The sequence below is a fragment of the Chrysochloris asiatica genome, unplaced genomic scaffold (assembly GCF_000296735.1).
Source record: "Chrysochloris asiatica unplaced genomic scaffold, ChrAsi1.0 scaffold00001, whole genome shotgun sequence".
NCBI lineage: Eukaryota > Metazoa > Chordata > Mammalia > Afrosoricida > Chrysochloridae > Chrysochloris > Chrysochloris asiatica.
This window is the reverse complement of record NW_006408519.1, coordinates 50,130,080-50,146,136: the sequence shown is the minus strand read 5'-3', so window position 1 is coordinate 50,146,136 and position 16,057 is coordinate 50,130,080. Positions and strand designations below refer to the sequence as shown.

Sequence of the window (16,057 nt, the reverse complement as noted above, 5' to 3'; positions counted from 1 at the left end):
CCCCTGGTGTAACAGAGGAGGACTGCCCCACAGGGTTTCCTAGACTGTCCTTTATTGTGTTACTATATACTGGTATATGTGTATAGATCATCCATTCACAGCTCCCCCTGGTGTAACAGAGGAGAACTGCCCCACAGGGTTCCCCAGGTTGTCCTTCATTGTGTCACTATATATATGTTTATAGATCATCCACTCACAGCGCCCCCTCCCAGGCTGTATTCTTTATGGGAACAGGTCATCAGATCTTTCTCTTATGGAACTACTGGGTGGGTTTAAACTGCTGACTTGAGCTAGCAGCCAAGCGCTTAGCTGCAGCACCAGGGATCCTTGAACGGTTGGAAAGGCACCATGCAGCTCAGAGCAGAAAGAGCTAACTGCCAATGAACCTAATGACCACAAGAAAGGCCTGGCTTGTGCCGAGGCAGAGTCCACTGGGCTGGGCTGTGGGGGCACTGCCGGCCGCTCCTCCTACCTGAAAATGCTGACCAGGAGCTGGAGCGTGACCTGCTGGATCTGCCCGTTGAGTTTCTGCTGCCAGGCGCGCCGGCGGGCCTGAGCCTCGTTCACATCCGTGCTGGTGCTTTGGTGTGCGCGGTCCAGGTCCTGATGCAACTGCAGGCCTTGCACCCTGGGCAGAAGACAAATAGCTGACCATCAGCCTAGCAGTACCAAGCCGCCAGGCACAGATCACCTTTATAAAGTCAACCCCAGCTGCCATCACGTCGAGCCTGGCTTACAGCAACACCATATGTGCAGAGTAACTGGCTGATGTTTCAGAACATTGCGAGGTCTTTCTTATGAGGTGCCTCAGGGCAGTCGGCTCAAACTGCTAACCTTTTAGCTAAGTTTATTTGTACCTTTTATAGACTGCTCAAAATACATGATAATACTCAAAACTCAAAAATGTACAACTTGAAAGGGGGAGGTCACTACAATGATGTCGCTGAAAACCAACCAAGTGTCCATCAACAGAGACATGGACACACAAAACGTGGCCTGTCCAGACAGTGCCACAGGATGACTGAAGTTCTGATCCTGCTAAGATATGCAAGGTCCCTGAACACATGCAGAAAGAACAGAAGGACAAATATGAACAGGCGTTCAAAAAGTTCCTGGAAGATAGAATTCAGGGAAGGGATTTTCTCGGAGAACATTTTGAAGCTGTCTCCTATTGAATGACCTCGATGACAGGTCATTAAAGAGCTGGTGATGGCATGTGTCTTGCTGTGATGCTGGAAACTATGCCACCAGTATTATAAACACCAGCAGGGTCACCCACAGTGGACAGGTTTCGAAGCTTCCAGACTATGACAGACTAGGAAGAAGACGATGGACTACTTCCAAATATTAGGTCACTGACAACCTTATGAACAGCAGAACACTGCCAGATAGCACCAGAATACTGACTACTGAAACATGATAAAGAGCCCCCAAACACTGTCAGACATAGTGCTGGAAGATGAGCCCCTCAGGTTGAAGGCACTCAAAATACAACTGTGGAAGAGCTGCCCCCTCAAAGCAGAGTTGACCATGACGACAGGAATAGAGTAAAGCTTCAGGACCTTCATTTGCTGATGGGGCACACTCAAAATGAGGACAAACAGTTGTACACATCCATTAATAATCAGAACCTGGAATGTACGAAGTGTGAATCTAGGAAAATTAGACGTTGTCAAACATGAAATGGAACACATAAACATTGATATCTTAGGCATTAGTGAGCTGAAATGGACTAGTGTTGGCCATTTTGAATCTGACAATCTCAAGGTTTACTAGGTCGAATGACAAACTGAAGAGGAATGGTGTCGCATTCAGCATCAAACAGAACATCTCAAGATCTAGCTTGAAGTGCAACGCTATCTGATAGGATAATGTCCATATGCCTAAAAGGAAGACCAGTTAATACCACTGTTATTCAAATTAACACACAAATCACTAAAACTTGTGATGATGGAATTAAAGAATTCTACCAACTTCTGCAAAGGAGCTCTGGTAGCGTAGTGGTTACGAATCGGGCTGCAAACCTTAAGGTCAGCGGTTCGAAACTACCAGCCGCTCCGCGGGAGAAAGATGAGGCTTTCTACTCCCGTAAAGATTTACACCCTCGGAAACCCTGTACAGGGTCGCTATGGGTTGGACCCGACTCGATGGCACTTAACAACAACAACAACCAACTTCTGCAGTTTGAAATTGATCAAAGGTCAAACAAGAGATATTGATAAATGCTGGCAATTGGAATGCAAAGGTTGAAAACACAGAAGAAGGATCAGTTGTCTGAAACGCTGGCCTTGGTGATAGAAATGATGCTGGAGAACATATGATAGAATTTTGCAAGACCAATGACTTCTTCGTTGCAAGTAAGTTTTTTTAAAAAACTACTGTACACATGGAGCTCACCAGATGGAATACACAGAAATCAAACTGATGATATCTGTGGAAAGAGACGGTGGAAAAGCTCCATATCATCAGCCAAAACAAATCCAGGGGCAGACAGAGGAGCAGACAATCAATTGCTCAGATGCAAGTTCAGGCTGAAGCTGAAGAAAATTAAAACAAATGCATGATAATCAAAGTATGACTTTGAACATATCACAACTGAATTTAGAGATCATCTCAGGAAGAAATTTGATGCATTAGACATTAATGACCGAAGACCAGAAGAGTTGTGGGATGACATGAAGAAAATCACACAGGAAGCAAAAGGTCATTCAAAAGACAAGAAAGGAGGAAGCCAAAATGAATGTCAGAAGGGACTCTGAAACTAGCTCATCAGTGTTAAGAAGAAGCTAAAGCAAATGGAAAAAAATGAGGAGGTAAAAGAGCTAAACAGAACATTTCAAAGAGCAACACAAAAAGACAAAGTGAAATATAATAATGAAATGAGCAATGATCTGGAGTTATAAAATCAACAAGCTCAACATTTCTCAATCTGGGGGAATTGATGAAAAATTCAAGCCTTGAATTGCACTATTGAAGGATTCTATGGGCTAAACGAAGTCCTGGTGTGGCACTGTGGGCTAATGCACGGGACTGTAAAGTCCGTTTCAACTTTCAAGGTTGGCAGTTAAAGCTCACCAGCTGCCCCTTGGAAACCCTATACAGCCAGAGTGCTTCTTAGAAGCCAGGATGGCCAGACTTCATCTCTCAAACTTCAGACATATTATTAGGAGAGGCCAGTCCCTGGAGAAGGCTATCATGCTTGGTAAAGTGGCACATCGGGGAAAAAGAAGATCCCCAATGCGATGGATTGGCACAGTGGCAGCAGCAATGGGCTCACGTGTGGCAACAGTTGTGAGGTTGGTGCAGGACTAGGCCGTGTTTCATTCTGTTATCCATAAAGTCGCTCTGAGTCTGTACCGATTTGACAACACCTAACAGCTAGGGGGAGGAAGGGATGGAGAGGTACAGCCAACGGATACTCAGTTTGGGGGAAGGAAAAGTGCTGGAAATGGAAATGATGACGGCTGCAGAACACAGTCAATGGAATGAATTTTCCTAAATTGCACTTAAAAGCAATTCAAATGGAAGGCCATTATTATCCATTTGTTTGAGCACATTTTAAAAAACACATCAACCGGAAGAATCTTCTCACCTGCAAACAGGAACATTATGAATGGCAAATCACAACCATGGATCAGGGACACTTTGACACTTCGATCGAAGATAATCATCCTGACCCCTGGACACAGTCCCACTTAGATGGCCCAAAGGTTTCTGGCCCAAGCACCAACTGGTCAGGAATTGCCTAGAAACTTCCAGAAGCTTTCCCTCTCACCTCCTTCCCAGGCAGGATCCCATGGATTCAGTACCCAACACCCAACTTCCTGTGTGTCTGTCAGGGGAGGTTCACCTTCTCGTCTGGAGCTACTTGGTGAGGGGCGGGTGGTTCACCTCTGGGCCGGGGGCTGTGACAGCTGGGTCCCCGTCCCTGCCTTCAGGAGCGTACTGTGGCCAAGAGGAGCTTCTCCTCATGGATGGGGACGGGGCAGAGAGGGTATCTTATGGAAACAGTCACACACCAGCGTGCAGACGCACACCAACAAATAACACCCAATGAGGAGGCCGACCCCACATCCCGAACCAGGTTCTTGGGGGCCCTGTACAATGAATGCCGAGTCTAGTCCTCATTTATAACACAAAGTTGACCCGACAGCCATGGTCAGAGACAACACACCCCACAGCACCACTAAGTGATGGAATTGAGTCTCCACACCATGTGTGTTACAAAATCCCACCTTTCTAGAAACAAACCCAACAGGAGGTAAACACGAGGGAAGAGCCACCCAAAGCAGGCCGACCTCCATCACTCAATGCCATGCTCTGAAAGCCACAAGCAAAAAGCAAAAGTGAGCTGGTGCTTACTGGGGTGTAGAAAGGGCAATGGGGAATGGACCAGCTGCCTCCTAAATTCATACAGGGAAATTCCCAACAGAAAGTCCTGCTCGAGTCCCTGCATGCCAGCTGCCCAGCCCCATACAAGAAGGTCCTTGTGGGCACCACATCCCTACAGCAAACATAAAAGGTAAACACTTGAGTCCCTGCCACACTTCAGTGTCTGGGGCTTGTGACTTGTTTTTAGATGGAAAACATGATAGCAAAGGCAGCACTCGCCTACAATTGCAGAAACCCCCAGAGGAGTTCCTCACTTCCAAGGTGATGGTAAGAGGTGAGGCCAGCCAGGTAGAAGGCACAGACGTGGGCAGCTGTAGAGAACAGAACCAGACGTCATCACAGTTAGAATTCAGGGTGGGGCTCGAGGGGACACTCCTGTCCTGTCTCTTTCAGGGTCCACTGGCTTTAGAGAACCAGATACATCTGTGTGTCTGTCTGTCCACCTCCTTCTTATAAACCAGCCCAGTGTGCCTTCATCCACATATAAAAAAACACCCATTGCCAAAGAGGGTCAGGCAGTCCCTGGATTAGGAAGGAATTCTGTTCCTAAACGTGTCTTTCAGTGGAATTTGGACGTAAGTCAGAATTTACACATAAATTACAGACAGTTTACATCTAACGTCAGTGGGTCAAATGTGTGTCTTACAGGAGACGAGGAGGCTTTAAAAAAGTTCGTGAAAGAAGTTCATTACCTTTTCATTCCATTTCTGCAAGAACTTTTTGGAGCCCCCTGGTATAAGGAAACACAGATTATAAACACTTTAACATAATGATAGAATAGTAATAGAATAGGGTTTCAATGTATTACAAAGTAGCACCTGTTTGTTATTACAAACCATTGCATGTACTTTGTATTTTCTACATAACAGGCTTTAAGGGGGTAGGCACCTAACTACTGGAAGTGTGTTCAATCAGACATTCATAATCCAGGACTTAACGTAGAAGGGCTGAGGCTTCCACTCAACATTCGGAGGACCCACGTCACAGCACAGGAATGGTCCCAGCCCGCATTGCCTCACTGCTCATTCCTCATCAGAGCTCCCAATAAGTAAACCAAACAAAGGCCAGGCTCCCCCGGAAGCAAACCCAGCAGGCAGGCCCGGACTCACTCTGCCCACACATCCCTCCTCGAGTCGCCGACAGTGTGGCCAACTGCAGTTAGACCCCGGGTGATCTCTACTTCCTGTCAGGTTTTATTAGATTCCAAAGGCAGAGCATATGCTACAGACAGCTGGGGAGGTATCCCAGCTTACCAGATGCCTCTTCACCCTCCCCAGAAGACAACGGTCTCTCAGAACACCTTCACCACACAATCTGTAGAGCTTCACTAGGGTGGAAATACTGAGGATCAGGCACTTTTAATAAATGTTTGCAGATGCCTGACTCATGCCAAGGATGGATGGGTGTTAGGATGCCAAGTGTTAGGTGCCACCAAGTCCGTTCCGACTCATACCGACCTCACACACAAGAGACTGGAAGACTGCCCGGATCTGCACCAACCTCACAATTGTCGTATTGCCTGAGCCCACTGCTGCTGTCACTGTGTCAATCCAGCTCATTGGGGTCTCCCTCCTTATTGCTGACCCTCCATTTTACCAAGCATGACGTCCTTCTCCAGGGACTGGCCCCTCCTGATCAATGTCCAAAGTATGAGATGAAGTGTTGCCATGCTGGCTTTTAAGGAACATTCTGCCTGTACTTCTTACAATACATATTTCTATCTTCTCTGACAGTCCATGGTATTTTTAATATTTTCCTCCAAAACCATAACTCTAATGCGTGAATTCTTCTATGACCTTCTTTGTTCATTGCCCAACTTTCACATGCATTTGAGGTGATTACAACTCTCATGATGTGGGTCAGGCACACTTTAGTCCTCACACTGACATCTTTGCTCTTGGAAACACTTTAAAGAAATCTTGTGCAGCAGATTTGCCTGATGCAACAAAGGATAATAGAGAATATGAAAAAATACATAGAGCTGTCAAATAAGGTCTAAAAAAATAAGATGACTAGGACGCTGGAGTAACTGAGAAGGAAAAGAAAATGGGTCACAGCGATCAGAGGCCTGCAGACAAATGCGCCGTAGCGCAGGACAGGTCACGTCTGTTATCTGCACACGTACCCAGCCCATCGCTGCACCACATGGTATCTGAAGGAAACAGTGAGCAGCCAGAGGCATGAAGGATTGAGCAAGACCTTCAAAGATCACCACGCGGGAAGCCAGAAAAGAGGGTTCCAAAGCTTCCAGGGATCGTGACCATCATCTGACTCTGTGGGCCCATAACTAGACGCAAGGTTGGAATAAAAGGAAATCTTGTTTTTTCAAAAGCATTCACAAATAATTCCCAAACTACAAACAGACTAAATATCCACCAATAATTTACAAAACTGGAAACAGTCCTCAAACGTGGCAGACAGAATCAGAAAGCGGGGTTTTCGAACACACAGGGTCCCGTGACCTTTACCTCTGGATGAACATCTGGGCAGCAAGCAGAGGGACGTCAGGGATGTTCACGTCGCCCGAGGGCTTTGAGCAGGTGACACTTCCACTGTCGATATTTATCAGAATCAAACCGTCGGCTTCCTGTCAAAGACATTCACAAAGGTTGTCCTTGTTACTCTTGTCATTGGGTGTCGTCTAGTTGGTATCCAATCAGAGCAACGTTACGCACGCACAACGCAACACTGCCCAGAACGCTGTATTCTTCCCCCAGACTTATTCCAACTGTATGCTGAGTAAATCATCCGAGAAGCTGGGTTCTATGAAGAAAAACGTGGCATCGGGATTGGAGGAAGACTCATTAACAACCTGCGATAATCAGATGATACAACCTTGCTTGCTGAAAGTGAAGAGGACTTGAAACATTTACTGATGAAGATCAAAGAGCACATCCTTTGGTATGGATTGCACCTCAATGTAAAGAAAACAAAACTCCTCACCACTGAACTAATAAACAACATTCTTATCAACAGAGAAAAGAATGAAGTTGTCAAAGACTTCATTCTTCTTGGATCAACTATCAACACTCATGGAAGCTGCAGTCAAGACATCAAACGACATATTGCATTGGATAAATCTGCTGCACAAGACCTTTTTAATACGTTCAAGAGCAAAAATGTCAGTTTGAGGTGCGACTGACCCAAACCATGTTATTTTCAGTAGTCTCATATACATGTGAAAGCTGGACAGTGAATAAGGAAGACCGTAGACGAATTGATATTTTTGAGTTACGGTGTTGGAGGAGAATATTGAAAGTGCCATGGGCTGCCAAAAGAACCAACAGATCTGTGTTGGAAGAAGTGCAGTCAGAGTGCTCCTTGGAGGCCAGGATGGCCAAACTTCATCTCTCATACTTCAGACATATTGTCAGGAGGGACCAGTCGCTGGAGAAGGAGATCATGCTTGGTAGGGTGGAGGGTCAGAGAAAAAGAGGAAGACCCCCAGTGAGATGACTGGCACAGTGGCAGCAGCAGTGGGCAATGATTGTAAGGCTGTTGCAAAGGTTGATTTGGTGGTGATGTGACGTGGAGTCGGTTCTGCCTCATAGCGACCCTGTACAGGGTTTCTGAGGCTGTAAATCTTCACAGGAGCAGAAAGCTTCATCTTTCTCCCGTGGAACAGCTGGTAGTTTCGAACTGCTGACCATGAGGTTAGCAGGCTGACTCATAACCACTAGACTACCAGAGCACCTTAAAGATTGCTATAAGACCATTTAAACTCATACAGATCTTTGAAAGCACAAATATGGGTCTCACTTTCAGTGAAAGGGTCATCATTAGTTAAACTGCCTCATGTAACATACAGTCTTGGTGCATTAACCCACAGCGCTACACAAAGTCATTTGAACTGCAAGGTCAGTGGTTCAAGCTCACCAGCTGCTCCTCAGAAACCCTATACAGGGTCGCTATGGGTCGGAATCGACTTGACGGCACTTAGCAACAACATGTAATATACAAGGAGCTCTGGTATATATACAGAGTATATATATACTGGTAATATACAGTGCTTAGGAATCGGGTCTGCGCCAACCTCACAATCATTACTATGCTTGAGCCCACTGCTGCTGCCACTGTGCCAGTCCAGCTCACTGGACACTGGGGGTGTTCCCTTTTACTCTGGGAGGGGGGCAGCCCTTGAGCAGGGAGGCAACGGGTCTGGGTCCCTAAGTACAACAAAGTGGGACACTGTCCAGTCCTGAACCACCATAGCATGGGGCAGCGCAGCGTGATGTTACATTACATTAATGAACTACCCCCCAAACCAAATTCACTGTCATCAAGTTGATTCCGACTCAAAGTCTCATTCCTACTTAGGGTTTCTGAGACTGGGGAGCTCTACAGGAGCAGACGGCTTCCTCCTCCTCCCAAGAAGTGAGTGGTGGTTTTGAACAGCTGACCTTGCAGTTAGCATTCCTATAGCTCCACCAGGACTCCTGACATTAAGGGATTTGTTGTTGTTGTTGTTGTTGTTAGGTGCCATCAAGTCGGTATCAACTCATAGCAACGTTATGCACAGCAGAATGAAACACCACCCAATCCTGGGCCGACCTCACTACTGTTGCCACGCTTGAGTCCATGAAGGGGCTAGATTTCGTTAAATGAAGACATACATACTACTGTCAGGTAGGTGTTCTTGGCTGACTTAAACCCTGCAGGTACTACTCCTGGGAGCCGGCAAGGGGGCACATTCCAAAACTCTGCTGAAAACCTCTCAGATACTAAATGCCCCCTCCAGCTCAGACGAGGTGCCAGGAAGCCGAGTGGGGCAGGGTGGGGGCTGGGTGAGTGCGTGCACTTGGCATTGTTGGACTCTTGTGTGGTTACATGTGGAGCCTTTTCTGTGACAGGGTGGACAGACACTGAGGGACACACAGGGATGTTCAGGGGTCACTCTGGGCCCTTCATGCGTTCCATGAGGCACCTGGAATACACTCAAACCCCACCCTTTCCCTTGGCTTCCAAGCCCTACAGACTAACAGCCAGGCTGGTAAACAGAAATGTCTCTGAAGAACCAACACCCACCCCTCCTGGGGAGGGCAGCATCAAGAGTTCACAACTCAGCCGGCTCCAACGATGAAAACCTCCAAACCCTAAATGCTCTCAGCCAAGTGAGGCTCCTCCTGAGACTGCCCCAAACCTATAAATCACACGCAGTTTCCTTGGTGACGGCTAACTGGGGTTAAGTAAACAAAATGCCAAAAAGGTTTTCCTCTGAAGAGTCAGAAACAAGGTATTTTCCCCTCATGCCTAAAAAAGGCACACCTTTCAACTTCAGTGCTGGCCTTGTTCTTGCCCACAAAGCGTTGAAAATGTTTTTTCATTTCGTTCACCGTGCCTGGGTGCACTTTCCCTAACACCTGGTGTGCCCCTGAGGAGCGACTCACTTTGGCAGAAACATGGAAACACCCCACTCCCACCATGAGGCGCTATTCCCCCCACAAAGCCCATTCCAGTCACCTCCCTGCCAGCCAGAGGACCACCCCCTGAAGAGGGCCGCACGCGCTGCCTTGCTGAGTTCCTTGCTGGCAAGATAACTAATGTTCAGGGTTTGCTTCGGAAACACTCCAGAGAAAAACGGGGGCATGGGGTGGGCTGCTAAAGGAACTCTGGGGATACTCAACTGCTAACCAAGAGGTCGACAGTTCAAACCCATCAACGGCTTCTCGGAAGAAAAATGAGGCAATCTGTCCCCATAGAGACTGACCACCTCAGAAACCCCAAACAGGATCACTAATGCATTAGAATCAACTGGGGTGGGCTGCTGCCTCCTCAGTGACAAATGCATGGGGACTCGTGATTTTCTGTGCTTTGTATTTGGAAAATTTCAGCCTAAAAAAGCAAATGATGAAGACAACAAGTCGAGCCACAAACTGGGAGAAACTCTTGATAAATATCTGATAAAGGACCCATATCCCAAATACACAAAGAACTCTTAAAACTCAGTGTCAAGTAAACAACCAACCCAATTAACACGTGGACAAAAAAATCAGACAACTTGCCAAAGAAGATGCGTGATGGCAGACAGGGACGTGAAGGCTGCTCCACATCAGCACACATCGCACACCTGCAGAGTAAGAGTCAGAACACGGGCACTGCCACCTGCGAGTTGAGTGTGCCACAGAGAAGGGCTGCGGCACAGAGAGGGGCTGCGGCACAGAGAGGGGCTGCGGCACAGAGAGAGGCTGTGGCACAGAGAGGGGCTGAGGAACAGAGAGGGGCTGAAGCACAGAGAGGGGCTGCGGCACAGAGAGGGGCTGAGGAACAGAGAGGGGCTGAGGCACAGAGAGGGGCTGCGTTACAGAGCGGGGCTGAAAATCCCCAGAGCAGACGGCCTCATCTGGCTCCTTTGGAGCAGCCAGAGCATTCAAACCGCCCACCTTTTAGGGAACAGCCCAACGCTTTACCCACTGTGCCACCATCTATTATCAGACAACACGTCAACCACCAGCAAGGATGTGGATACTGAAGCTCAAACTCATCCACTGCTGATAATGATGTAAAATGGTAGTGCCCCTTTGGCAACAATGGGCAGCTTCATACAAACTAAATATGTCTTACTCTACAAGGGGGATTCAAAAAGTTCTTACAATTCTCTCATTCTCATATTATCCAGCAATAGCGCTCCTAGGTATTCACTCCAAGAACTGCACAACACACACACAGTGCGGAGACACAGAGGCCCAGGCCTTCAGCTAGTAACTATGTATCAGTGTGGTTCATTAACTGCAACACATGGTCCCAGGAAGGCAAGCTGTTAGTAACAAACAGGGAGGGAGGGAGCAGGTGGGAATTTTCTTCTCCGTTTTTGTAGAACTACAACTGCTTCTGGTACTGCGCTGCGGGTTGATGCGCTGGACTGCAAGGTCCATTTGAATGGCAAGGTTGGCAGTTCAAGCTTTGGAATTGACTCAACAGCACATAACAACTGTTCCATAAAGTTACAAGTGTTGGCAAGAATGTGGAAACCCTGGAATCTTTATAATACCGTTGGTGGGGAGATAAAATGGTGCAGCCACTTGGGAAAAAAGTTTGGCAGCTCCTCAAAATGCTAAATATCGAGTTACCAAAAGATCGAGAGCCCCCAGTTCTATACCCAATAAACCCAAGAGAACAAAAAGCGCACACTCACACAAAAATGTGTACAAAACTGCCCATAACAGCACCATCTGCAACATTCAAAATCTGGAACTCGCCTACTGTCCACCAACGGATGAATGGATAAACAAAATGTGGTAAATCCATACAACGGAAAAGTATTCAGCCACAAAATGGAATAAGATTCCAGTACCCTCTACAACACGGCTGAACCTGGTAAACACTGCTTGTTAAAAGGAGCAGGGGCCCACTGATGTGAACTCTGAAACATACACAGACAAGCTGCTGCCGTCCGGTGGCGTCATGTGTTCCAGGACACGGGGTTCTGTTGTGGAATGAGATATTGCAGAAGGCTGCACTCTCTGTCAAAGTACTAAACCCACTGAGGCATATAGGGGTCTTAGTGCCCAGCAGGGTGAGCATTATGTATGTAAATTATGTATGCAAATTCGATCTTAATAAAGCTGATGGAAAAACACAACCACCTACCCTGTCTGCTGACAATGCCACAGTATTTACCACGAATCCATGCCATGCCTGGGTGCCACCTCCCCTAATGAAGTAACATGAATAGCAGCAGCTACTCGTTGTTGTTGTTGTGAAGTGCCATCGAGTCGGTTCTGACCCATAGCGACCCTGTATAGGGTTTCCGAGGAGCAGCTGGTAAGCTTGAATCACTAACCTTTGTGATTAAAACCGACCTTGTGGTCCATTGCTTATCCTAGATCAGGACTGTGTATATATTTCACCACGGTTAAAAAAAATAATAATAAAAGCTACATAAACTAGAATGATACCACCAATGTTAAAACTATTAACAAGTGTGAGTCTGAGTGAAGACTATGTGGAAGAGGTCCAGGGAGGCAGGGTGGAGAGAGGAAACAGGAAAGGAAGATGAACGAAAGCTAAACCACCTAACCGGAAATGATGAGAACAGTCACACATCGTGAAAAACGTAACCTGCATCGCTGAACAATATGTTTGCTGTTGTCAGTGCTGTTGAGTCGGTTCTGACTCATAGCGAGCCCTGTATAGGGTTTCCGAGGAGCAGCTGGTGGGGCTGAACCACTGACCTTGAGGTGAGCAGTCCAGTACTTCTCCTGCAGCGCCACACCAGGTGCCGTGAAGTTGATTCGGCCTCACAGAGACTCCATGTGCAACACAACAGAAGCCTGACCTAGCCCCGCACCACGTTAACAAGCGTCATTGTGTTCGAATCCACTGCATCACGCCATTTTTTCCCACAGACTCTACACTTGACCAAGCATGACATCTTTCTCGAGGGACCAGTCCTTTCTGACAATAGGTCTAGAGTATGGGAGACAAAGTCTCACCATCCTCACTTCCAAAGAGCATTCTGACAGCACTTCTCCTAAAACAGATTGATTTGGTCCTCTTGCAGTTCAGGGCACTTTCAGTATTCTTCACTAACACCATAAATCAAGTGCATCGATTCTTCCACGGTCTTCCCTATTCATTGTCCAACTTCCACAGTGTATGAGGTGACAGAAAATACCATGGCTAGGGTCAAGCGCACTTTGGTCCTCAAACTGACATCTTTGCTCTTGAACACTTTAAAGGCGCATTTTATAACAGATTTGTAATGCAATATGTTGTTTGATTTCTTGACTTCGGCTTAGATGAGTGTTAGTAGATACAAGCAAAATGAAATCTTTGACAACTTCAATCTTTTCTCCATTTATTTATTGGTCCAGTGGTGAGGAATTTTGTCTTCTTTACAATGAGGTACAATCCATACTGAAAACTGTGGTCTTTGATCTTCATCAATAAGTATTTTAAATTTTCTTCACTTTCAGCAAGCAAGGTTGTATCATCTGCATATCATAGGTTACTAATGAGTCTTCCTCTAATCCTGATACTATGCTTTTCTTCATATAATCCCGCATCTTGAATTATTTGCTCAGCATACAGACTGAATAAGTATGGTGTAAGAACATGGTCCTGGTGCACGCCTTTCCTGATTTTAAACCATTCAGTGTCCCCTTGTTCTGTCTCAATGACTGCTTCTTGGTCTAACTTCTTTTGATGTTCTCTACATAACTCAATATTTTGCCCATAGAATCCTTCAATATTGCAAATTGAGGCTTGACTTTTTTCCTCAGTTCTTTCAGCTTGAGAAATGCTGAGTGTGTTCTTCCCTTTAGGTTTTCTAACTCCTGGGCTTTGCACATTTCACGATCATACTTGACTTTGTCTTCTCAAATTAGCTTCTTAACTGTTCTGTTCTGCTCTTTACTTCATCATTTCTTCCAGCTATAAAGTCTTGTCATCCTGGCTTCTAAGGAGAATGCCAGCTTTACTTCTTTCAACACAGATGTGTTTTTCTGGCAATCCATGGTACCCATCAATATTTTTCTCCAACATTACAACTCAAATGTATCATTCTTCTTCTGTCTTCATTGTCCAACTTTCACATGCATATGAGGTGAGTGGAAATACCATGGCTTGGGCTAGATGCAATTTAGTCCTCAAACTGACCTCTCTTTGCTCTTCAACACTTTAAAGATGGTTAGTGCAGCAAATTTGCCTATGATTTCTTGGCTGCTGCTTCCCATGAGTGGATCCAAGCAAAATGAAGTCTTTGACAACTTCAATTGTTTCTCCATTTATCATGATGTTATTTATTGGCCCAGTGGTGAAGATTTTTGTTTTCTTTACATTGATATGCAACCCGTACCGAAGGCTGTGCTCTTTGATCTTCATCAGTATTTTAAGTCCTCTTTGCTTCCAGCAAGCAAGGTTGTATCATCTGCATGTCGCAGGTTGTTAATGAGTCTTCCTCCAATTCTGATGCCACGTTTTTCTTCATATAATCCAGCTGCTTGGATTACCTGCTCAGCATACAGGTTGAATAAGTATGGTGAAAGGGCACAACCCTGGCGCACACCTTTCCTGATTTTAAACCATTCGGTGTTCCCTTGCTCTATTTGAACAACTGCCTCGTGGTCCATGTACAGGTTCCTCATGAGCACAATCAAGTTTTCTGAATACTCATTCTTCACAATGTTGTCCATAGCTTGTCAAGATCCACACAGTCAAAAGCCTTTGCATAGTCAAGTAAAGTAACGTAAAGCACAAGTAACCATCTTTCTGGTATTCTCTGCTTTCAGCTCAGATCTCTCTGACATCAGTAATGACATCCCTCGTTCCAGGTCCTTATTTGAATTTGGCTCAAATATCTGGCAGTACCAGGTCAATGTATGGTAGCAGCTGTTTTTTAATTACCTTCAGTAAAATTTTACTTGCATGTGATATTAATGATATTGTTTGATGATTTCCGTATTCCACTGGGTCACTTCTCTTCGGAATGGGCACCAATATGAATCTCTTTCAACAAGCTGGCCAGGTAGCTGTCTTGGCATGGATGAGTGAGTGCCTCCAGTGCTGCATCAGTGTGTTAAAAGATTGCAATTTGTATTCGGTCATTTCCTGGAGACGTGTTTTTGGCCAATGCCTTCAGTGCACCTTGGACTAATTCCTTCAGTACCATCAGTTTTTATCACATACTCTTGAAAAGGTATTTCCTCTTGGTACAGTGACCCTGTGTATTCCTTCCATTTTCTTTGATGTTTTCTGCATGATTCAATATTTTGCCCATGTTGTTGTTGCTGTTAAGTGCCATCGAGTCAATTCCAACCCACAGCAACCCTGTCTAGGGTTTCCAAGGAGCAGCTGGTGAGCTAGAACCGCCAACCTTGCAGTTCAAATGGCTTTGCAGTCTGGCGCATTAACCCACAGCGCCACACCAGGACTCCGCCCTTCAATATTGCAACCAGAGGCTTGAATTTTTTTTTTCAGTTCTTTCAGCTTGAGAAATGCTGAACGTGTTTTTCTTTCGGTTTTCGAACTCCAGGGCTTTGCACATTTCATTAACATACTTTATCTTCTCGAGATAGCCTTTGAAATTTCTGCTTAACTCTTTGACTTCCTGGTTTCTTCTGTTCGCTTTAACATGTGTGGACTCAAGAGCAAAATTTCAGAGTCTCCTCTGACATCCACTTTCATCTTTTCTTTCTTTCCTGTCTTTTTAGTGACCTGTGCTTTCTTCCTGTATGATGCTCTTGGGGTCATCCCACAGCTCTTCTGGTCCTCGGTCATCAGTGTCTAATGCAACAAATCTGTTCTTGCTAGTCTCTAAATTCAGGGGGGATAGTTTCAAGGTCATATTTTGGCTCTCGTGGTCTTGCTTTAATTTTCTTCAGATTCAGCCTGAACTTGCATATAAGCAATTGATGGTTTGTGCCACAGTCTGCCCCTGGCCTTGTTTTGGCTGACGACATGGAGCTTTTCCACCATCTCTTCTCACAGATGTGGTCAATTTGATTTCTGTGTATTGCATCTGGTGAGGTCCATGGGTATCGTCACCTTTTATATGGCTTAAAAGATGTAATTGCAATGAAGAAGTCATTAGTCTTGCAAAATCCTATCATGTGATTGCCAGCATCATTTCTATCACTGAGGACATATTTTCCATCTACTGATCCCTCCTCTTTGTTTCTAATCTTTGCATTCCAATCACCAGTAATCATCAATACATCTTGATTGC

At 45.7% G+C, this 16,057-nt stretch overlaps 1 protein-coding gene across 1 annotated transcript in view; it reads right to left on the bottom strand.

Annotated features, from left to right (window-relative positions):
• Positions 1-16,057, bottom strand: part of DENND3 (DENN/MADD domain containing 3) — an 86,244-nt gene that overhangs the window by 43,665 nt on the left and 26,522 nt on the right. Inside the window, exons 8-9 of the mRNA XM_006830727.1 lie at positions 6,861-6,979; positions 473-628 (exon numbers count right to left, since the gene is read on the bottom strand). Coding sequence (XP_006830790.1) covers positions 473-628; positions 6,861-6,979 — 275 coding nt within the window. The remainder of the gene's footprint in view (positions 1-472; positions 629-6,860; positions 6,980-16,057) is intronic.